Consider the following 24,830-nt stretch of genomic DNA (forward strand, 5'->3'; position numbering starts at 1 on the left):
GTGCTTAATTCTTGTTTTTCCTGAATTTCCCTTTTGCTTTTCTGTAATGTACACTCACTTCACTTTTCTTGTGAAGTCAAGACTTCACTTTTCTTGTTATATTGACTTTTGTTAAGTACGTTTTAATAATAAAATGTTTTAAGAGCATCGTTTTCAGTTTTTGCACTCACTTGTTTCTTATGTAAAGAATCAAATGTATTTCCAAACAAAACAAAAGAAAATCTAAATTGATTTGACAGATTATTCTTTTAATTGATGAAGAGCTAATGACATGCTCAAGCATAGTCCGTAATTGTGACTTATATCAAGAAAAATAAGGAAAACTAAGTTTAAAAACAATCCATATTTGTCAGCTCATCTGTCATATGATTTACAACAACTCTTGACAGAACCATAGGCTTCATCCTTGCATGTGGCTTGCACCAGAGAGCAGACAAGATAATTCTTCCCGCCTGCAACCCATCCAATGGCTCTGAGATTACAATGTTTAAAGCCAAAAGCCCATAATGACTCTGTACTGCCTGATTGAGGTGTTGGACGTTTAGATTATAGTAACAGCAGTAACATTAAAATCTCAGTTGCTGTTTTTGCCCACTTTCTTGCATGTTCCTCACGTCGGATCTTGGGTTCTTGGGCAGGACATGGCTTGGCTGGGCAGATTTGGGACGACGGGGTTCGAAGGGTGGGCTGAGTATCAACATTTTAAGCTGGTTAAGAGTAACTCTGGCCTTAACTCTCCTCCCCTGATGACAAGCCATCAATCTCATCCTGGTCTCCACCAATAGCCATCCAGAATGCTTTAGCAACCTGATTGAGGGTAAATCAACTGTTAGTTCAAGATTTAAAATTAAAAGTATTCGCATTAGTGTTAATAAGATAATATTACCTTCTCTGCATGTACTTTCCTCTGTTCATGTGGCAACGAAGAGGCCTTGTCTACAAGAAATGTAAGAATATAGTGAATACTATTTGTAAAAAAGGCCTTCAATCAAATGTTTCAATTCAATATATGCATACAAAATATAAATTGACAGTAAAGACAATTATATATACAACATTGACGATGATAAAAAAAGAAAAATTCAGCTTTACCATTACAGGAATACATTACATTTTTAAATATATTAATATAGAAAACAGTTATTTTAAATCATACTAATATTTCACAATATTACTGTTTTTACTGTATTTTTGATCAAATGAATGCAGCCTTGGTGAACAGAAGAGACTTCTTTGAAAATCTTACTGATCCCAAACATTTGAACGGTAATGTATATATATATATATATATATATATATATATGATTCTTTTTACCTTTCATCTCTTTCAATTTTGTAAAGAGTCGTTCAAAATTCTCCACATCTGCATCCCCAGCTGTTAGATTAGCCAACTCTTGGATATCTATGTCAATCATGGGATCTGTGACAGATTGGCAAATATTTCATTAAACACTGAACAGATATTCAAATACAAAAAAAAACAAAACAAAAACAGCTTGTTTCATTTGTACTTTATATGCTAATATGCTATTTTACCATTAATTTACCTCCAAAATGAGTATAAATATATAGCCCTTAACAAAAGTACATACCAACTGCTGTGTCTACTGTATTATTCTGGTTATTCTCTACTCTCTGGCTCTCAGTGCCTTCATCTGTACTGTTGGATGGGGATTGAGATGTCTAATAACAGGGGAAAAAAATAGCCTGTTACAACGAGATGACCTTAAAAGGGACAATTCACCCAAAAATGAAAATTCTGTCATCATTTACTCACCCTTAAGCTATTCCAAACCCGTATGAGTTTCTTTCTTCTGCTGAACACAAAAGAAGATATTTTAAACAATGTTGGTAACCAAACAGTTGACGGGCCCCATTGACGTTCATTGTATGGAAAAAATACCATGGAAGTCAATGGGGACCAACAACTGATTGGTTGTCAACATTCTATAAAATATCTTCTTTTGTGCTAAGCAGAAGAAATAAATCCATACAGGTTTGGAACAATTCAAGGGCGAGTAAATGATGACAGAATTTTCATTTTTGGGTGAACTATCCCTTTAAGACACTAACATACCCAGACAAAGCTAAATAATGTTCATCTATGTAATTTAAAGAGTAGAAAATTAGAGGCTAACCAGTGTTTCTTGACTGGGCCGTGGGTTGTTGTGATGAGAGGCCACCAGGCTGCTCATTAGCCCAAATCCCTGACTATGTTCTGAAGGGAATAAATGATAATCAGAAGAAAAGTTAATAAACATTGCTTAGAATGAACCTGTGAACATGGTTTGTTGTAGATGATAATGGCATTTCATAATGAATGATCTTTACACAGTTGAACTGAATTGAGCTGAATAATGACTCAGTTTGTGAATAATGAAAGAATTTGTCTCATATTTCATAAAGTTTGCATCATTAATTCTGCTACTTTCCTGTTTATTACTGTGAAGCTGCTTTGAAACAATTTCTATTGTATAAAGTGCTATAAAAACACAGGTGACTTGACATTGTACATTTTGCATTAGGACAGTACAATCTCACCATCTTTCATCTCGACACTGGACCACACGTTGGCGTTGAGGGCCTGCAGTATTCGTTTTATTCCAGTGGATTCTGGGAAGTCATCTACGGGATACACAACATAAACAATACACTGTAAACAAAACCATTTTTGTGCATAATCATGACTTCACCGTGATTTCTCTCTCACCATCTTCATCAGGTAGATCTTGAGGGTTGAGCTCTACTAATTCAAATGCGTGAGCCAGACACCATTGCTGGGCTTCATGTCTGCTAACACCTGTAACGGTACATTCACACCAAACTTAGCAACAACAAAAAAACACTAATGATGAACGATACCAAACACACACCCACCGCTGTCACACACATGGTCACACACTAGGATCAGCACTTCTGGAGCCAGTTCCTCCACTACTGATAACCAGGGGTTGACACTGTTAAGGCCGTCTTTCTGAAATACATAAAGAGGTGAATCAAAGCACATGCATAGAATGGCGAATTTGTAAGAAGATCAATATGTCCATCACTCACAGTTTTGCTGTCAAAATAAACGATGAATGCTTGCATAGAGCGGGCAACCTCTGCATTCATGTCGAATGTACTTGAAACCACACATAGACTGACATCTGCTGTGTAGTATTTGTTGTTAATTGTCCATGGAAACCAAGAAACTTTTTCCTCTATTTTGGAAGCTTGTGGTAGTGATTCTGAGCCCAAGATCTCTGGAATAAATACAGACAAAACTGTTATTGGCCAAGTGTGTATTTGATATCAATTAAAAAAACAAAACAAAAAAACATTGGCAGTGAAAACAGCCACTAAAATAAGCCATAATAAGTTAAATAAAGCTAAACACTGCCGCCTGCTGGACACATAAAAAAAATCACTGGATATAATGAATCAATAAATTTTTTTCCCTTAAAATGTGCTAAAAGTACACTTACACATGATTAGATAGATAGATAGATAGATAGATATATATAGATAGATAAACCATTGTCATTACAATAAACGTTATAAACATCATAGACAAGAATAAACCATACACAACCATTTTTACTGGATTTTATACATACACAGTCTAAACATGTGTTGTTTCACAAGAAGTACCCAACGTATAAGGTTATATATTGCATACATATTATGTAGTGTAGCACTGTATCAAGAATATCTGTATATATACCAGAAATTATTCACACATATTGTCCAATTGTATCGTGTTTTATCAATAATCCAAGAACAAAGTATTTCTAGACAACCACTACGAGAGACAAACGTGTAAAGAAAACAATTTAACTTTTAAGAAACACTTCAAGTTACATGAAATGAGCAAAAAGCCAGATGTATATTTCTAAGATGACAGTTGGGTAATCTTTACAAAAAATACTGCTTTATGCTATAGTTACACAATACATTAATGTACAATACATTTTATGCATTTAATAATTAAACAGTTATCGCGATCAACATATTTTAATCTGTAATCAGGAGACACCACGACGGATGTTTCTTGTTGACAGCTAACGTTAGCATAGCTGCAAGGCTAACGAGTCTTGGATACATTTCCCGCTTTTACTCACGTCTAATGAGCTCCTCTTCTTTAAAGCTTGAGTCACAACTTGTGACTAAGATACACGGCAGAGTAGGTACTTCATCTCCTTGATCATCTGCCATTTTAAGCTTTTAGACACTTAAAAACAGCTCCAAATGAAAGTTAGCACGTTAGCAGCAGCTGTCAACCTCCTCAAGGAAACCTTTCACCTCTAACCTCAACTTACTTCCGTGTCTGCGCGTGTGTGGGATAGAAAATCTAAAGTTTACTTCAAGAGTTAAAGCAAAGCGGCTTTTCAATGAAAAGATTAGTTTTTTCAATGAAATAGCGTAAGTTAGTAAGTGACACACACTACTTAATAACGAAATGATAATAATAATAATAAAAAAAATAAAAATAAAACTGCGTGACCGTGTTTCTCACAGAGAATGCGTCGTGTTGCCATAGTTACGGCCAGACCTTTGTTTAGAAGAAAAGTTATTTAGTTGAGGAATGGCCGACGTCCTTAAAAATAAGGATGAAGTTGGGCATATTTTAGTAAAGGTATAATAGACAAGAAGGCTTGACAACTATTGAAGTGTTAAATATACAAACTTACATTATATAACTGAATATGACATCATTATGTTTGTGAATTTTCTTGTGTCTTAGGTGCAGGATGATTTGAGACAACTAAAAAAGAACCTTGTTCGGTTGACTGTGCAACAGAACGGGGAAGTTTTGGACATTCAAGCTCTGGATACAGCCATCAGCAGGACAGAAAATGGAATAAGGGTATATAAATGACGACTTTATGACAACTTGATTAGAATATGTTTGTATAGTTGAGGTATATCCTAAATACACAACATACAGTACTAAATTACTGTATTGTCGTAGGGGGGGAGTGTGTAAAGAGTGAGGTGGGGACTTTATAAAATTGCTAAATATATTTTTTTCCCTCAAAGTAAACATATTTGAAATCAATATTAGGTCATCTTGCAGTCCCTGGCTTGTAAGATTCATGCAACAAATATGTGAAATGTGGATGTGTGAAGTGGAAGAATAATGTATTGTATGTAAATATGATCTGTTTATTGATTCATAGAGGCATGCAGACGATTATCTGAAAACCATTAACAATCAAGTTTTGACTTTACCGTGTATTGAAGAGCCTGAAAAGAAGAATGCCCCTGCCAAGCCTGTAAAATGGTATTTTAAAAAAACTCTGATACTCTCATAAATATATCAAAATCTACAATATCAGAAATAGTTCAATTACATAATGTAAAATTGTATGAACATATCTAACATTTGTGTAGGCAGCCACCATACGAGACAATACCAAATGCACGTCCTCAGAGAAGCCATATTTCTGGTCCATCACCAGGGGAAAAGGTTTCCATCTTTACACTTATTCATAACATTTGTGAAGATAAAAAATATCTGTATTCTGTACTCTATGTTTATATTTCCCACACAGCACAAGTCAGCATTTATCACGCGTCTCCTCAACAACCCTTTTCACCCGAAGAACAAGGAGCTCATGCAACAAAATTATGGGATTCAGTTTCCTAACCTGCACAAGAGAAACGAGGCTAGCGTGAGTTCCTGACAGGAATGATTTTATTTATTTCTATTCTTATTCAAAAAAGATCTATTAAAGGGACAGTTTACCCAAAAAGAAAATTTTGTTATAATTAAAGGGTTAGTTCACCCAAAAATGAAATTTATGTCATTAATTACTCACCTTCATGTCGTTCCACACCTTTGTTCATCTTCGGAACACAAATTAAGATATTTTTGATGAAATCCTAGAAGTTTCTGATTCCCCACAGAAAGCAATGAAATGACCACATTCTAGGTCCAGAAAGTTAGTAAAGACATCGTTAAAATAGTCCACGTGACTACAGTAGTTCAACCTTAGTATTATGAAGCGACGAGAATACTTTTTGTGTGCAAAAACAAAGCAAAAATAACAACTTTATTCAACAATTTCTTCACTTCCCTGTCATTTTCCTATGCTGTTTACATTGTAAACACAGTGCAGCGCTTCTGGGTTCTACATCAGAACGCCAGCTCATTATTGGCCGGCTCTTGCATCAGCATCACACGCATGCACCATGCTGCTCACGTGAACAGCATTGGCTAATACTGAGCTGGTTGAACCACTGTAGTCACATGGACTATTTTAACGATGTCTTTACTACCTTTCTAGACCTTGAATGTGGTAATTAAAGGAACACTCCACTTTTTTTGAAAATAGGCTCATTTTCCAACTCCCCTAGAGTTAAACAGTTGAGTTTTACCGTTTTCGAATCCATTCAGCCGATCTCCGGGTCTGGCGGTACCACTTTTAGCATAGCTTAGCATAGTTCATTGAATCTGATTAGACCGTTAGCATCTCGCTAATAATCAAGGAACTTTGCTGCCGTACCATGGGTGCAGCAGGCGCAATGATATTACGCAGCGCCTGTGACACCCTGCTTGCACAGGGAGCGTGCCTTGCAACCATGGAGACGTTTGTCATTGCGCCTGCTGCACCCATTGTACGGCAGCAAAGTTCCTTGATTATTACGCCGGAATGAGAGTATAGTTCCTAACCATATTGGCCTAGAAAATTGCAACTTTTCATTTTCCGTCGGACTTAGTACACAGTGTAACTACAGAAGAGTCAAGTTTTAAATAGGAAAAATATTGAAACTCTGGTCATTTTTGAGCGAGATGCTAACGGTCTAATCAGATTCAATGAACTATGCTAAGCTATGCTAAAAGTGGTACCGCCAGACCCGGAGATCGGCTGAATGGATTCGAAAACGGTAAAACTCAACTGTTTAACTCTAGGGGAGTTGGAAAATGAGCCTATTTTCAATAAAAGTGGAGTGTTCCTTTAAGCTGCTTTCTATGGGGTATCAGAAACCTCTCAGATTTCATCAAAAATATCTTAATTTGAGTTCAGAAGATGAACAAAGGTCTTAAGGGTGTGGAAAAAGTGTCGTGAGTGTAACCCTTTAACTCACTTTCGTGTTGTTCCAAACCTGTATGAATTTCTTTCTTCTGCAGAACACAAGAAAATATATATTTTGAAGAATATTGGTAGCCAACCCGTTTTTGTGACCATTGACATTGTAATGAAAAAAAAACAAAAAAACATTTCTCAGAATATCTTCCACAGAACACAGAAAGTCATACAGGTTTGTAACGACATGAGGGTGAGTAAATAATGACAGAATTTTATTTTTTTCAGTGAACTATCGCTTTAATACTATAGTGTTCTCATTCCTTTATTTTACATGTGTGTCTGCATTAGATTCCAACAGCTTTTATGATTAAGGCTTAATGATAGTGTTGATTATATGGTGGCCAGTGTTGACTGTTACCTTAACACCAGCGTCTGTCACATGAGCCTCACGAAAAGAAATGACGTGACTGGCGTGTAATAATAGATGACTCCAGTCACTTTGCTTTCAAAGAGGAGATGTGGATTTGAAGGTCACCTGATTTGGCAGTGACAGCTAAATCTGTCTGTTGGTAAACAAATTAATCTTTCTAAAGGTCACCATTTGTTTTGGTGCTCTGTTTCCCCCCTTCTGCTTTCCGCTGCGGTTCTTCCTCTGTCTCCTGCATCCTCTGCCTGTCACTCGTGAGGAGGCTGTCATGTTGTTGAGAAGAAGGTATGAGACTTGGCTGCCGAAAGCAGACAGACGCAGATTGCGGCACATCAGCATTCTTCTGAGGACGGCCACCGCCTGATTGCAGTTGTATGGGCTGCTGCTTTACAGCTGTCTCAGGACAGGCACTGGTACCTGTTCCCGCATGCCAATAAGACAGCCGTGGCTTACCCAACTGGCACTCGCTGGCGCTCTGCCTGCTGCGTCAATATCTCTATGCTGTCGGCTAGTTCTCTGCTGAGTCTCCAAAGGAGCTCCCACTGTTGTCCCCTTGTACCACTTAAACAGCTGCGAGCCTCAAAACCACTCCAAACACCTGGCTGGTGCTCGTGGTTTGTCAAGGAGCTCAGTGGTGTGACAACAGGCAGGCCAGAGAACATCAGGGGGAGAATCCGGAACAGCAGGATGAGGAGTGTACAGAAGGGCTCTGTCTGGCATGTGCCCACAACTTGACAAACTCACAGTGCGCTCTCCATTATATGTTTTTCGGCAATGTGGAAGTGACTGACCTTCTTCTTTGATGCTGTTTTGTGTGCTATGATTAATGCACGTCCTACTCGTTGCATTTTTTTTTTTTCAACAAAATAAAAGAAAGTTTATCTTGCTTTTAATAGGCTATAAATTGTCGGTAGATAACATGTTTTTATTGGGCTTTTTGTCTTTTGAAGTGACATTATGTATAATTTGTGACTTTTGGTACTTGTTTTTATCAAAATGAGTGTAAAAATTAATGATGTATTATATTAGTCACCATATGACTATTGCGAAAATCCTAATTATTGCAGTACATCCATTTTATTGTGGAATGTGGAGCACGACTTTCATTTGATTTATGAACTATTATATGATAATGAGGAGGTAGGAGCATTTTAGGCATTGCTCTGATGGAATTTAATTCTAGAAGATTTCAAACAGCTGTTCACTTGAGAGAAGGTGCGAGACAAATAAACCAAGCCGTGCTCAAAGTATCCAGAAAGCATTGCCAGCATGTGATTGATTGCTTCAGGGAAGGGGGCTTATTGGCCAGTTTACAATGTCATTAACTGCCTGTATTTTAGCTCCAGCTTTATTTTAATGAATGCGGAAAATCTGTTGGTTGTAATCACACAACATCACCGCGCTCTCTCTCTCTCGCAAATGTGCACGCACTTGTGATTCGCTACAGCCAACGGAACAGAGAGAAAGAGAAACCATATTTCTTGACATCTACAAGCTGCCACCAGCCTGATTAATGGATAGTCGTCTCCAAGCCTTTTTCAACAAAGTTTTGTTTGGAGGGAGAAATCTGATCGGTGACCCGAAGCTAATAGCATTCTTCATGAGCAAGTTATTGAGTGAAGTATGTTCCCGCTCTCTCTTCTTCTAGTATTGGGTGAATGGTGGCTTTAGAGCCTGCAGGCAGGTCTTTTTGGCCCAGTGAGATGGGGCAGTAGGTTAATACCCTTTGTTCTGTCACTTTCAATACCTCTGACCTTTGACCACAGAGCTATCATTCAGGGCTCAGTAATTCCTCCATGTTTGGACAATGTTTTATTGCATTTTGGAGACATTCCCATTACTTCCCATTACTAGTTCATCCAAGCTTAAAGGGATAGTTCACCCAAAAATGAGAATTCTGTTACCATTTACCTTGTTGATGAAAGTGAATGGGGACCATGTTTGTCTTAACTGATCGGAACACAACAAACTTGAATAGCCACGTGAGATTTGAACGCTAAATTATGAATTTAATGTATCAAGTACAATGAAATAAATCATGACAGATTTTCATTTTCTTAACTACAGTGATTACGGAAAGTATTCAGACCCCCTTAAATTGTTCACTCTTTGTTATATTGCAGCCATTTGCTAAAATCATTTAAGTTCATTTTTTTTCCTCATTAATGTATACACAGCACCCCATATTGACAGAAAAACACAGAATTGTTGACATTTTTGCAGATTTATTAAAGAAGAAAAACTGTGCCTTGCCACAGTTCTGTCTCTGAGCTCTTCAGGCAGTTCCTTTGACCTCATGATTCTCATTTGCTCTGACATGCACTTTGAGCTGTAAGGTTTTATATAGACAGGTGTGTGGCTTTCCTAATCAAGTCTGATCAGTATAATCAAACACAGCTGGACTGAAATGAAGGTGTAGAACCATCTCAAGGATGATCAGAAGAAATGGACAGCACCTGAGTTAAATATATGAGTGTCACAGCAAAGGGTCTGAATACTTAGGACCATGTAATATTTCAGTTTTTCTTTTTTAATAAATCTGCAAAAATGTCAACAATTCTGTGTTTTTCTGTCAATATGGGGTGCTGTGTGTACATTAATGAGGAAAAAAATGAACTTAAATGATTTTAGCAAATGGCTGCAATATAACAAAGAGTGAAAAATTTAAGGGGGTCTGAATAGTTTCCGTACCCACTGTATATTCTAGCTTAGGTGACAAGGGTTAGAAAGAGTATAGTGTACTTTTATGTAATGAAAATTTGCTTGCCTTGGTTTTTCTAGGTTGGGACTCAAAGAGTGGTCACTGGCCCTGCTTTAGGGAATTTCGCCACAACACATGGAGCTCTGCCTAAACAACTACACCCCAAATCACCACCCGAATGTGAGCACACGAATGCAGGTATAAATCTCTTTGAACAACGGATATTTCTTCATACACTACTATTGTAAAAAAAGTTTTGAGTCAGTAAGATTTTTACTTTTTGAAAGAAGTCTTTTATGCTCACCAAAGCTGAATTTATACAGTAATATTTTTAAAAGTAATATTGTGAAGTATTATAAGAATTTAAAAAACAGTTTTCTATTTTAATATATTTTAAAATGTAGTTTATTCCTGTAATGGCAAAGCAGAATTTTCAGCATGTATTACTTCATTAATCATTCTAATACACTGATTTGGTTTTTAAGAAATTATTCCTATTATTATCAATGTTGTAAACAGTTGTACTGCGTAATATTTTTGTTCAAATGTTTTTTCAGTGGACAAAGTTCAAAAGAACAGCAGTTATTTTTTGAAATATATATATTTTTTTAACATGTAAAAGTCTTGCTGAATAAAAATCTTACTTAATTTTAAAAGAAAAAAAATCTTACTTTTGAATGCTAGTATATATGCATGTTTGCATAAATTTGTTTGTTTGTGCCCTCTTTTTGTGTTCATGAGTAATGTGCTGAAATATTTTGTGTACAGCTCCTCTCTGCAGATTGTAATGAGACTTGTTTGGTGTTTCATGCATTTCAGTGCTGCAACCCTCAGCAGCTGACCTCTCTTCAGTGCAAACTCCACCACAGCCCAAAGCTGTCCATGTGCTCCAGAGAGAGGACAGTGGCCAAAGTAAGATGGGTCAGTCTATTTCCATAATGCCATTATACACTTGCGGCTTACATTTAAAGTTAGAAGGTCAATTTTTATGTATCCAAAAAAATTAGCTTTTTTGTGTATTGGATCCCCACGATCTACATTCATAGATTAATTAAGGGGGTCACATAAATAGCTTTTTTGTTCAATTAACATTTGATTGTGATATCTGTGATATCTTATTTTAAGTGTCAGTCATGTATTTAGTATTTTTGGGGAAAAAAAAGAAGAAAACATTATATATACACTGTGTGCAGAATTATTAGGCAAGTTGATTTTCTGATCATATTTTTTTTTCCAAGCACATTTTACCAATTCCAATACACATCAATCTTAATAACTACTATTAATATTGTTTTTAATCATTTATAAGTGATATATAATTTTTCATGAAGGCTGGAAATGAAAAATGCCTTATATTCAGGTGTGCAGAATTATTAGGCAGGTTTTCTTTTACAGGCAAATGAGCCAAAAAAGAGATTTAACTCTGAAAAGTCAAAAATTATTAAATACTCATGAGAAGGATGCAATACTAATTGCGCTCTTAATAAGAATCACAAGCTGAAGTGTTATAAAATACATGAAGACTGGGTTTTTATAGGCCTTATAGACAGACAGCTTGAGAGTGACTCCTGAAGGACCAGCACCACATCCTCTTGTACCACTGTTTGAAGAATTTATCTTCCAAAATATGGCAGTAAGGTGTGGGAGTTCACTTTTAATCTCTTATCCTGAAATGTCCGTCTTGCAGATATGGACTAAAAATGATCTTCCAAAACTTACTGGCAGATTTTGGAAGATAAATTCTTCAAACAGTGGTACAAGAGGATGTGGTGCTGGTCCTTCAGGAGTCACTCTCAAGCTGTCAATCTGTATATATATTTATATATATATGTATATATATGCTGTCTGCATATATATATATATATATATATATATATATATATATATATATATATATATATATATATATATATATACGCCAATCATTCATAACATTATGATCATTATGACAGGTGTGACAGGTGAAGTGAATAAAACTGATTATCTTCACGGCACCTGTTACTGGGTGAGATATATATTAGGCAGCAAGTGAACAGGAAGAATTTGAGCGAATTTGACGAGGGCCAAATTGTGATGGCTAGATGACTGGGTCAGAACATCTCCAAAACTGCTGCTCTTGTGTGGTGTTCCGGGTCTGCAGTGGTCAGTATATCAAAAGCGGTCCAAGTAAGGAACAGTGGTGAACCGGCGACAGGGTCATGGACCCATGCTGTCCAGTCAGGGTGCCCATGCTGACCCCTGTCCACCGTGAAAGCGCCCACAGTGGGCACGTGAGCATCAGAACTGGACCACGGAGCAATGGAAGAAGGTGGCCTGGTCTGATAAATCACGTTTTCTTTTACATCATGTGGATGGCCGGGTGCGCGTGTGTCGCTTACCTGGTGAACACATGGCACCAGGATGCACTATGGGAAGAAGGCAAGCTGGCGGAGGCAGTGTGATGCTTTGGGCAACGTTTGCAGCATTGTTGCAGACCATGTACACACCTTCATTGAAACAATATTCCCTGGTGGCTGTGGCCTCTTTCAGCAGGATAATGCACCATGCCACAAAGCAAAAATGATTCAGGAATGGTTTGAGGAGCATAACAACGAGTTTGAGGTGTTGACTTGGCCTCCAAATTCCCCAGATCTCAATCCAATCGAGCATCTGTGGGATGTGCTGAACAAACAAGTCCGATCCATGGAGGCCCCACCTCGAAACTTACAGGACTTAAAGGATCTGCTGCTAACATCTTTGTGCCAGATACCACAGCACACCTTCAGGGGTCTAGTGGAGTCCATGCCTCGACAGGTCAGGGCTGTTTTGGCAGCAAAAGGGGGACCAACAAAATATTAGGAAGGTGGTCATAATGTTATGCCTAATCGGTGTGTATATATATATATATATATATATATATATATATATATATATATATATATATATATATATATAATAAAATGGTCAGCTTCAATGAAATAACTAAACAAATATTACATATATTTTATCATATTTTTTATTATCTGTTGTAGTTATAGTATTTGACATATGACTGTAGTATGTTCTTCTTACCTGGTTAATGATAGATGAGTCAGAAAAGGCTTGTAAACGGGAGATGGATGTTTGCAGAGACGGAATGGCTCTTGGAAGATCATCAACCGAGAGTCCAGCATCCAGGACCATGCGCACTCCCCCTCCTTCAGCTGCTTCTGCGAGCTCTGACAACAGAGTACTGACTCGTGGGTTTGCCCGACTCACCCCACTTAACCTGCAGGTATTATTTATTTATACTGAGGTGCATAAAGTTATTTATGACAAGGATATAGTGTGCTCTGCTCACTGAGGTAACAAACCGTTCATTTTCCATTCCCACTACTGTATGTGTCTTCTGTTTTAAATAATCGTTTGTTTCTCAAAAGTACTGTTATTTTATGCTGCATTTTACCTATGAACACATACTAAACATGCAATCTGGTCATGAAAGCTTACTGACTGATAATCAATTTTCCTTTTATGTGTAAATTGACCTTTTACCCCTAATGTAATGTTAAATGTGTCAGAAATAGCTTCAGGGCAGAAATAGGCAATGATTTGAAATGGTCAAGCTAGTGGCCTTTCGATTTATGACTGCAAAAAATAAGCTTTTACAGTTGCTTCATTGTTTTATTTATTTATTTATTTATATGTTACAGTTTTTACAACAAAAGTTGTGTCCCAAATGACATACTATACACTATGCACTTAGACTATGCACTATGTATTCAACCGTCTAGTGTCTGAATTTTATAAGGTTATATTTGTCATTCAGCATCAGAGTCTGACAGCCAGTTGCATGAAGTGTCCAACATTCTACACTTTTCGGTTAATTAAGTGCATCATTCGAAGTGAATTTTTTCTTTTTGGAATTTATACTATGTAATGGCATAGAGTAGTGTATAAGTATGCAAACCGGGACCTATCTATAGTTTTCTTAACCCTTTTTTTAATTATTAATTTCAATAATGTATTTCTCTCTCCTTAGAGCATTCCTGTGCCAGCTGCTGTCAGCAAATATCCTTTCACCATAGTTGAGGGTCAGATTGACACTGATGCTCCTGACTACTGTAGGTTTAAAAAGCAGTACTGTCTGTGCTGGGGTGCAATTGTGGAGGCTCTGGACCAGCTGCAGCGGATGCTACTGGACTTTGCGGTGCCATTGGCGCGGGTGTGCGGGGAGAGGCTGGCAGCTTGTGTCCAGAGCAGTGAGCTTGACTGGAGAGGCAGCAGAGGCTGGTGCGCCCATGTGGAGAATCTGCTCTCAGTGCTGGAGAACAGGGATGAGGTATGGGATCTGATGTGTCAGCCCGGCCAGCGCTACAAAGGCAACGGGGGGCATCAGACAGCGGCTGTGTGCATCCAGACCTGCTGGAGGCGTTACTCTGCCCGTACCGCCTACCTGCTCCAACTCAGGCCCAAATGGGCGGCACAAATTATTGCCATGTCTCTGCTGAAACGTGCCAAACTGGGCCATTTGAAGAAGAGTCTGCAGGCTTCACGTCTGCGCCAACTGGAAAACTACCGCATACGGGCAGAGGTAAATCATATACACATTTATACAACAGTTAGTTCTGGTCCTCAAATCTGATAGGTCGAACAGCATTCCAAAAGCATTGATATAACGTTTTAACAGTAGACTTTTCATTGTATCGCTAGATTCGCTATGCTTGTCTTTTTCTAATTCCAGATGGTCATTCTGATGAGGAACAAAGTATGAGGAACAAGTATGAATGTACATTATGTAATATAAATGAAATCTAGACATGCTATATTCACCATGTTGGCTTTGTCATGTGTTCACTGCCATTAACAACAACTTCCCTGTGACGTAATGAAATAGTAAAGTGTCTACTGGATGCAAACTTCAGAATCTCGCCAGAAATAGTAGGGTATCCGGGTACTTTTCACCTACTGTGTTATGAATACTACAAATTCAGACATACTATTTATTTCAGATTTTTTGCCTAGTACAGTATATAGTAGGGAAGTATGCATATTCAGTTGGACGGACTATATTATTAGTTAGTCATTAAATTGTTCAACCAATTGGTTCACTCAGGAACAAAACAATTGTTTCTATTAGTGAATCATTGAATCTTTCATTCAACCAATTCTTTTAAAAACGGTGATTCATTCAAGATCGAAACAACTGTTATTTTTTGTGAGTCATTATTCAACTGATTCAACTGATTCTTTGAATTGATTCTTTAATTGAATCATTCATTCAACCAATTCATTCAAAACACTGAATCAGTGTTGCACCGGTTCTGCTGTTGCTTTGTTTGAAAAAATAAAAGTAACTGACAATATTGTGTCTAAAATGTAAGTTACCCTATATTAACTTTGTTTATTATTGTATAAAAGAGCAAAATCACACAACCATGCTGCCTCCTTGTTATTTAGAATGATTTTTAAACACTGTATAATTAGTTATTGTTCTTGGTGTGACCAGGTCTTTACTCCAATAACTTTTCAGAAGCGGCTTAAGCTGTTATTGGTCAGATCTTATGAATGGCGTGACATAAGAAAGAGCAGTAGTTCTTCTCTCAAGACGTTTTCTGGGACATTCTTTGGTTTTATCCTTACTTATTTACATACTTGTTCACTAAAGTGTTGTATGAAATCAGGCTGTTGTGCAAACACACCTGTAAAGAACAAGTTTTGTCAATATAGCATTGGAGAGAACTCAACTTTCAATACAGAGGTGCTTATACAACGAGGAATTGTGATAGCACAAGCTCACGTTTAGATTAAGTTTCTATTTTTCAGAACAGATGTTTCATCTGTGCTGTCATTCCTGTAACATCTTTATGAATCTAGCATGTCTCTTAATTAGTGCCCACATGTTCATTTATCCTCACCGTCACTCACTGTGAGAGGAGACACAAGCTTGTGTATGTTTCCACCCTTTAAACACTCACATCCTTTTAATTAAGCCTTAATCTTCCCCTGGCAGAAAGCTTCATGTAGCCTGCTAATTGAATTAATAGAGGGAAGATGTTTCTAAGTATGCACTTAGCTGATTTAATTAATGTGATTTATGCTTGGTTTGTCTCCATGAGACCCAGGGAGAAAGACAAGCATAATTTCCTCACTTTGCTGCCATCGGTGGGCCGACAACATGATAAATCCATGTGCTGCTGGGTGCTGTCTGTCACTGATCACTTTTATTCTCTTTTATTCTCTGCTGTCTGTGATTCACAGAGTCTGGCCGCCAAATGGAAACACATCACCTCCGCCAAAAGGACTATCATCCACGTCCCATCATTGGGTAATTTCTTTGCGCCTGCTATGATGATTCCCCTGGTCACATAATTATTTTAAGGGAAGAATAATTGAATTTATGTGTACTTGCAGAAAAGGCCACAAATAAACACAAGTTTAGTTATCAAAGACTTGTCATTGAGACCTGCACTGGCTATTGAGATGATGCTGAGTGTGAATTGTAATCACCAGCAGATGGAGTGTGATTTTTGCACTGGGGGTGGCTGAGAAGAGGCCTGTGTGAGCTCAGATAATTAAGAAGTTGAACCCTATTGTTTTTATTGCCTCGCTCTGTTAGTTTGCATGCGTTTAATCATTTCATTACAAAGATTAGTTTCTTACAGTCTTTTTGAGGATTTCAAGTGTCCTGACTTAGAATAAAGTCATTAACTTATTGATAAAATGTTTTAAATCTCATTTCAAATCATTTTAATTTGTTTGACAGGATATTCCCAGCATCAGCGACTCAGTCTCAGGGGATTTGATGTACTTCAGAATACCCAGATGGGACGACTATGTGAGATCAGAGGTAAGGGTCTTAATCACGACACAATCAAATTGGATGAAAGACACATGAAAGCAAACACGGTAGTGTTTGTGTCACGTACAGATGAGAACATCGAGGTCATCTATGTGTCTCCGGTGTGCCTGGGAGAGGATGTTCTCCAGTACTACACTCACCTGCTGGGCCTGCAGACAGCCATTGAGCTGGGTGACGCTTCTGCGCCTGAGTCCAACTGTGCCAAACGCTTCACCATCCTCATGCCAGAAGCAATGGAGTATTTTTCGGTATGGTGCACTACATACACACACACGCAAAACCTAGATGTTTATACACAGACCTTTTGTCTTCCCTCAAAGTGATTTCTTAAATATGGTGAAGAACACAAATTTGTAAAGAAGAATTTGTTGTGTTATTTCTCGCCTGTAGAGGGTGACAGAGGTGACCTGTGTACACTGTGCAGATCTCCTATTAATGGATTAATATTAGCATTTTTCTACATTTATAAACATTTGATATTGTATGAAACTAAATGCATACATTGACTGAATGAACAGATAGATAGATAGATAGATAGATAGATAGATAGATAGATAGATAGATAGATGGTTGCCAAATTAAATAATTAGCTGTTATATATGGTAATTATAAAAATAAAAATGTAAATGTAATCTAAAATATTTAATTGTGTATCTTTGTCTATTCACTGTTAGTGTTAGATGTAGAAACCTGAAACAATTTCAATAAAATTCTAATTTATTTTAATAGCGTCTAATTTTATTTTAATAGCGTAATGGGTTAGTTTGCCCAAAAATGAAAATTCTGTCATTAATTACTCACCCTCATGTCGTTCCAAACCCTAAGTGGCAATAACGTTGCAGGTCAGAAAGCTCTCGGATTTCAGCAAAATTATCTTAATTTGTGTTCCGAAGATGAATGAAGGTCTTACGGGTTTGGAAAACATGAGGGTAAGTACTTAAAGACAGAATTTTCATTTTTGGGTGAACTAACGCTTTAAAACCCCGATTATCAAGCAGAAGGTGACGGTGGAAAAATTAGAAAAATACAACACAAATGTGAACTATTTTTGAAAACATCATTTGTACATTGCAAGGAGAGTTTTTTCACAACACTATGCAAATTTGTTTCTACAATTATTGTAGACCTGACTGCCTGCACGTGCAATACAACGCGCCTCTGTTATTTATTGCCGCATAGTGCACGAGTGGCATGCGCTGCCTCTTCCCTGTCGATTCCTCTCCGTGTGTAAACTCTGCCAGACGTGTCAGCAGGATAAATCTCTGTTAGCCGTTGCTGCCAGCGTGGTGTGCCAATGACAGACGGGACAATTCTGCTTGGATCAAACATACAGATGTGGAGTAATTAGTGCTTTCCCCACGGAGCCCATCACTAAGCACATAGTAAAGACAAGAGGCTACAGAGGTGTATGGCCCTCCCCTGACTCTCCTTTATCAATTTAACGTGTTGGAGTACAGGAGAGGTCATGACCCCTCCGGCTGCATGTAATGGGCCCAATGTGTTTGCACTCGTTCATAAATTACAGCCATAGACAAAGGGAGGGGTAAGACCTTAGAGCTGGAGTGGAGAGGACAGTTATTTATGTACACAAAGACCTCAGAGATTTCACCTTTGTGGGGGAAATATACATAATAACAATTTATTTTAGTAATGTATTCTCTTTATTAGAGCTTACTATCATTATACAGCTTTTGTGCTCGTCAAATTGACCATTAACTCACAACGGTGCATTATATTCCTCTTTCAGACCCGAAACATGTGTCTAGCTTCGCTTCTGAAGTACAGCCCACGAACACTAAAGCGCATCAAGAATTTAATCCAGGGGAAGCAGGCCTACATGGTTGGCGGTGTCATCCACATTGATGACCTGGCTGTGGCAGATGAGCTCGAAGTTCCTCTTCTGGGCACAGAGCCTGCGGTCGCCCAGCTATACGGCACTAAATCCGGAGGGAGAAGGATCTTCACTGGTGCAGGAGTCGATATGCCTCCGGGAAAGGAGGATATATACACCCTGGAGCAGGTCAGTGTGCCATCCTCCGGCCATAATATATATATAATATTAAGAGTAATTTATATGTCTGTCTCCCAGCTTTATGAAGGTCTGGCCCAGTTGATGACAGAACACATGGAAGTCCAGCGATGGCTATTCAAGGTAGATAGCGAAGTGGGTGGAAGGGGAACGGCTTATTGTGACGTCTGCTACCTAAAATGCCACCCATGGGCACAGCAGGAGTTCAGCCGCCACGGGCCTGAACAGTGGAGAGTGTCACTGCCTCAAGTAAGGGTAGGACTGCTTTATTTTTAATTGAATTAACTTTAAAGGCCCACTGAATTCCCTTGAAATGCGCAGCATTATTCAATTATTCAAGTGTTGACGTAATTTCCACTGAAACAGCAAGACAGGGCCGGACATATCGAACAGCTCCTCCCCTTTTTTAAAATAGCCAATAGCGTTTCGTTTATATCACAGCTTAGACAGAGCTGTTGAGCTTGGTAAAGCCTCAAAATCAAACCTAGCTTTTTTTTTATTCCAGCCTTTTATTGTAACTTTCTATCCCAGGGGCAATAGGAGGCCACGTTTCCAACCTCCAAGCTATTAGCTCATACCTATTAGGACATATCGAACAGCTCCTCCCCTTTTTTAAAATAGCCAATAGCGTTTTGTTTATATCACAGCTTAGACAGAGCTGTTGAGCTTGGTAAAGCCTCAGTTTCCTTCTAAGGTCTAGCCGTTTGTCCTCCTAATCTCCTCCATATCGCTTTTAAAATATAGCATTCTTTGTTGAATTCAAATGAGTCAGATATGTTTTCTGGTCTGCGCAGACTCGCGGATATTCCACTCTCTGCTATCGTGTCTCTGGGCCGGAGCAGACTGTGAGCACACTGTGGCGGTTCGCGTGACACTAACGTGAAACCAGACTTCATTCACCTCAATAGAAAGCAGATACACTCTCTTAATCGTTCCCTATGTGCCATTCACCATGTAGAAAATAGTAAATATGTGAACAAGTCACCGATTTTAGCCGCATCTTCAGTATCTATTTATAATGTAGAGGGTGGGACGCTTTAGATTCTAGAGAGCATTTGATTAGACAGAAAATCAGATGAGAAGCTGAAGTGCAGGGTGATGTCATCAAAATCATTGATCCATTCATTTAATTTCCTTGAACTATTTCAGTTCTAAAATACCGTAATATGTTAGCATTATGTCTAATAAAACCCAAATGCAATAGTGAAAATACTAAACATTTCACAAAAAACAAAGCTTTTGGGAAAGCAGGGTATATGCTAGTGGTTTTTCCCTTTATAACAAATAAAATAATCGTATTTGTTCTGATTTGTCCTAAACGCAGTTAGACCTTTAAAATGCACAGTCTGCATGAGTGCGTGCCTATTGTGCAACTGTAGCAATTTAAAAGTATCAAGTAGCTTGTTTTTAAATGCAAAATGAAATGTGCCATTTCTTTTATTTCGCAAATGCAGCTACACTTCAGTCACGAGCGCTGTTCATTAGAATTTCCGCTTTGCCTGTTTTTTATATTTATATTATGTACAAAATGCACCCTTGTCTCAATGGCAAGCCTGTCATTACTGACCAAGGCCAAACTTTGATGCCATCATCATGATTTGTCTAGAGAGTGCTTATGACTCAAATTCATGGGAAATAAATAATGAGTCATTTGAATTTTAGCATATTTATGTATTCTAATTCAAATGCGATGTATTCAACACTCTGTTGTGTGCTTTAAAACACATCAGTTTTATCCGCCGGTAATCATGTTCATAACCCTCTCCTGCATCATATGCTTACAATTGGCCCTTGATTTAAATACCGTGTTTTGCCATTACACCGTGAGCTTTGTATATACTAATTACAGGGTTATCATCATCATATGCGGCTGTGTGCAAAATCAGACCTAGCTTTTTTTTTTTATTCCAGCCTTTTATTGTAACCTTCTATCCCGGGGGCAATAGGAGGCCACGTGTCCAACCTCCAAGCTATTAGCTCAGTCCCTAATTCACACTGAGGCCGAAAGAGGAATCTGGGGCTGTAATTGTGGTGGCATTGGCGCTGTTAATTACAGAGGTAAGCGGTTGAGGCCCAGCCAAGCTCCATTATGGTGATGGCGGTGAAGGAGCTTTAAATGGGGGGCTCTTCACCAGCTGGGGTCCCAGTGAGAGGAGAGGGAGCTGGGTCCTGATGAGCTGGCCTGCACCCTTAGGGCTTCTAGGCCATATGGAAGCCAGTACGGGCTTTTATTCTACCTCTTCAACCTTTTTAATCAATGGCAAGCTCTGCTAACAGAATGGAGAGCGTAGAGGTTATTTCAGCGTGTCATTCATTTTCTACAAATCTGTATTCACTCTTTTAGTGGCAATTTTGCCGTTCCGCAGCGCCCCTCATGCCTGAATTTTGCTAAATGCTCACTGTTCTGTTTACGGTTGCGTATTTGCATGTCATTCGTTTTATTTATCTTTTTGTTATGCTCATTGCATTTTATCTTTATTACTCTAAGCTAATAAATTCAGCAACAAATGCGGAAATATTGTAGAGCAGATTTATCAGTGTAATGTTTTAATTGCAGTGGGTAATAAAGGGTAAATATTGCCTTTTGTTCTTTAAGTACAAAAATTAGTATGTATGATGTCTGCTGCATATTTGCAATTAAATTTTAAAACGTGCATTTGAAGGGCCACTATCCTCAGAGAAAAATATTATAATGATTTTATAATTATCAATGCTCAGTGGCTTCACTTACGTTTTGTGTTTGGCTTTAGTTATAGGAGTCATAAGAGTTTAAATGCTGTTTTGCTTCTCTAGGGAGCTGTTTTTTAGTATAATGCATCCTTTAATTTTCCCCCTGTCAAGCCCGGGCCTATGGTGAGCTCCTCCTCTATTTACCCTATTTACTTTGTGCACATTGTTTAATTATTGATTGTGTAAGGAGCCTCTTCTAATGCAGGCGGAAGAATAGCAGAACCCATGTGGTCCTATAGAGGAACAGTCACAGAGATAAGTGTGAAAACAAACCTAGAGGCAGTGTAAAGAAAGACCGTGTGACTCTTTGCAGTGTGTTTGGGAGGCCCACATCCCGAGGGGTGTTTCAGCCTGGGGCGAGCCTCGCAGCTATTCAGAGAAGATGGGTTAAAGACATGCGGATATCACTCTATTCAACGGCTGGGTGGACCCGTACACGCAACACTTTACACATTACAAACATGCACGTTCTGCCAGCACATGGGTCATTAGACACGAGGGAGCATTATACTAATAGCATCAACAGATAGACAGATTGTCTCCTACTTATTTTATTCAATGCATGTAGGATTACGTGTTGTACCATGTTTATTATATTCTATTTTGAATGTAACGACACTTTCTGTATTCCCCTTTGGTTAATGTTGCATTTGGGAAGTAATCCGCAAATACGTCCATATAATAGCCAGGCTTTATTTTCAGAACCATTCAAAATGTCGATTTACCTGATATCATCACTTTATATTTGTGCAGGAGTTTTTTGTATGTCTAACATCTGATGTATTAGAAAGTTATATCAGATGGCTTAAGCAAAAAAAAAAAAAAAAAGACGAATGTTTCACCTGTTTTTGTCCATATAATGAAAGTTAATGGGGTCCAAAACAACACTGGACCCAACTGAATGTCATTTTGTGGACATTTTTCAAAATATCTGCTTTTGTGTTCCACACAGCAAAAACAGGTTTGTAATGACATGGAAATTAGTAAATTATCGCAAAATGCTCATTTTCAAGTGAACTATCCCTTTAAGGAAAGCTTTGAAAAAGCCCCATTGTCCCTCTTAGGAGGTATGCTGTTGAACATGCTTGCAACTGCAATGTCGCTCTTCCTAATGTAGAGATCAAACAGCAATCAAAGCACACAGGAGACATTTATTTTATTTATATATTTTCAAATAGCTCATCTTTATGTGGAAGCCAAGCAAGGCCCGAATCCTCTCTCACAGTACAGTTCGCAGTTTAAGTCCAAATAAAGAATGGCAAAAATTATTCCCTCTCGCTTTTCTTCCCTCCCTGCTGTTTGTGTGAAGTGCATTGGCAAATTCTCAGAGCGCGCCTGCTCTTTCGCGGGGAACGAAGGCCGTTTCCTTACACTTTTTGCCGCACCATTGTGTGCTTTATGGCTTGTGTCGGGGGTGAAATCACTGCGCAGCGATTGACCCTGGCTCTTCTGGTACTTGAATATGATGATGGCTGTTTCATGACTTGAATATCAACAGCATCGTATCTCCGTTTTGAAACTTCTTCAGTTATGTCAGTGGTGACATTTGTTTGAATATGACAAATGTACTTGAAAAGGATAAAGACTTAATGAAGACCACAAACATAAAGAGCATAACCTGCTCTTCTCAAGGTTGTAAAACAGGACCTATTGACATTTTATATGCGCTTAAAATAAAAAAGATCTTTTATTAAATAGTTTCCCACCAAAAAGGTTCTTTACCCTTTTATGTTGTACTTAAGTAGAAACAGTTTTCTATATCTCATTGCAGCTGTAAGCACATAAATTATGTACTTACTGTGTTTGTGGTGGCAATCCTTAAGTGCTCTGTCCCATTCTTCTCAGTTCTGAGAGGTCCTTAAGGTGAAATTCTTTCCCTTACTAACCAACAGGTTTTAAGAGGCACTCCTGGAAAGTCAAACATTGCAATTAACAACTTAATTAAGTGTCAAAGCCATTATGGTGTTTTCTAGTTACAGAAACAAGGGCTGTATTGATCAGAAACAGACCCTGATTGATCTCTTGATCGATTGGCTTGCATAGGTATTTATCTGCCAGCATGTGTCAGTTCGTATTGGGGACAGGTGCAGTTACTATTGCCTTCAGTTAAAGCTATTAGACTACTGTGATGCCCTGGCAATGGGCTGTCAATCATTGTCCCCCACCCCCATACACAACCACCTTCTGTGCTTTTGTAAGGACATGTCAAATTAAGACACACTTCAGTAGTTACTGCTTCATTAGGGGTATCGACAATGTTTTTTTTTTTTTTTTTACATCAGAAATTGCTTTATGGCATAAAGGTTCAGATATTAGTTTTATTTAGGTCCCTATATGGAGTTTATAGGATTTTCAGTATGGCTGACTGTGCTTTTGTCTTTTATTTTTTGTGCAGGAGCCAGTGATGACCAAGTTCTTAGAGGAAGTTCCTCATCTTCTGGCATCCTATGCCCAGCCGGCCAACACATCCTGCTATTCCACATGGACCTGTTTCTTAGAACACTTCCTCAGGGAAGGTATTTTTGCAAAGTGCCTCCAACCGAAAACACAGTAAAAAAATGTTAAAAAGTAAAAGATTATTGGAGTACATTTCATGTTTAATTCAATGTGCTACTTTCCATTTCTTTGTAATTGTTTGGGAAATTTACTAGCAATTTCTTAGTGAAACTTTTTAGTGTACTTGGTGTACGCTTTCTTTTTCTTTTTGTACACTCTTACATTCCAACACTTTTTTTCATCCGGGTATTTAAAGTGCACTTTTTCTTTTTGAAATTTTCAGTGTGAACATAATACTCACACTATTTATACTACAAAACGGCATAGAATAGTGCACACTGTAAGAACGCAAATTGGGACGCACCTTTAGTGTGAAGAACATAATCTAAAGAAACTTTTTTCTACTATAAAGTACATTTTGTGCTACGGAAAGTTTTAAGTTTTCCATGAAGAAACCACAGATGACAAAAAAGAACCTTTATTTTTAAGAGTGTATCCATCTCCTTCCCCAGGTGGAGTGATAGAAGCGTTCCCTCCTTCGGATAGTGTGACTTGTCTGACGGTGGATCTTCTGGTGGAGCCGGGTGGAGATGTACACATGCTGTCCATGT

The 24,830-nt window shown here is 38.2% G+C and overlaps 2 protein-coding genes across 2 annotated transcripts in view; one reads left to right on the forward strand and one right to left on the reverse strand.

Moving 5' to 3' along the window:
• Window positions 1–227: 227 nt before the first annotated feature.
• On the reverse strand, window positions 228–4,336 carry aagab (alpha and gamma adaptin binding protein). The gene is made up of 10 exons (XM_048168483.1): window positions 4,104–4,336; window positions 3,055–3,245; window positions 2,878–2,974; window positions 2,711–2,800; window positions 2,542–2,625; window positions 2,139–2,218; window positions 1,593–1,683; window positions 1,316–1,420; window positions 887–936; window positions 228–807 (listed from the first exon to the last, which is right to left on the reverse strand). The coding sequence occupies exons 1-10, from the start codon at window positions 4,195–4,197 to the stop codon at window positions 730–732; spliced, it is 960 nt and encodes a 319-aa protein (XP_048024440.1). The 5' UTR covers window positions 4,198–4,336; the 3' UTR covers window positions 228–729.
• A 110-nt stretch (window positions 4,337–4,446) lies between these two features.
• iqch (IQ motif containing H) overlaps window positions 4,447–24,830 on the forward strand; it is a 30,869-nt gene continuing 10,485 nt past the window's right edge. Inside the window, 16 exon segments of the mRNA XM_048168482.1 lie at window positions 4,447–4,618; window positions 4,727–4,849; window positions 5,163–5,266; window positions 5,377–5,452; window positions 5,538–5,657; window positions 10,225–10,342; window positions 10,964–11,065; window positions 13,210–13,397; window positions 14,145–14,696; window positions 16,364–16,430; window positions 16,869–16,952; window positions 17,034–17,212; window positions 18,712–18,984; window positions 19,054–19,242; window positions 24,119–24,239; window positions 24,732–24,829. Of these exon segments, the coding sequence (XP_048024439.1) occupies window positions 4,568–4,618; window positions 4,727–4,849; window positions 5,163–5,266; window positions 5,377–5,452; window positions 5,538–5,657; window positions 10,225–10,342; window positions 10,964–11,065; window positions 13,210–13,397; window positions 14,145–14,696; window positions 16,364–16,430; window positions 16,869–16,952; window positions 17,034–17,212; window positions 18,712–18,984; window positions 19,054–19,242; window positions 24,119–24,239; window positions 24,732–24,829 (2,445 nt within the window). The 5' untranslated portion in view covers window positions 4,447–4,567.

This window comes from Megalobrama amblycephala, linkage group LG19 (assembly GCF_018812025.1).
Source record: "Megalobrama amblycephala isolate DHTTF-2021 linkage group LG19, ASM1881202v1, whole genome shotgun sequence".
Taxonomy (NCBI): domain Eukaryota; kingdom Metazoa; phylum Chordata; class Actinopteri; order Cypriniformes; family Xenocyprididae; genus Megalobrama; species Megalobrama amblycephala.

Bases quoted from the DNA above. Each gene is read 5' to 3' on its own strand.
- aagab (XM_048168483.1), bottom strand. From the start codon at position 4,197: ATGGCAGATGATCAAGGAGATGAAGTACCTACTCTGCCGTGTATCTTA. The intron at 2,801-2,877 runs GTGGGTGTGTGT...GTACCGTTACAG, and splicing joins TGACCATGTGTGTGACAGCG to GTGTTAGCAGACATGAAGCC. The intron at 1,421-1,592 runs GTATGTACTTTT...AATCTGTCACAG, and splicing joins TACAGTAGACACAGCAGTTG to ATCCCATGATTGACATAGAT.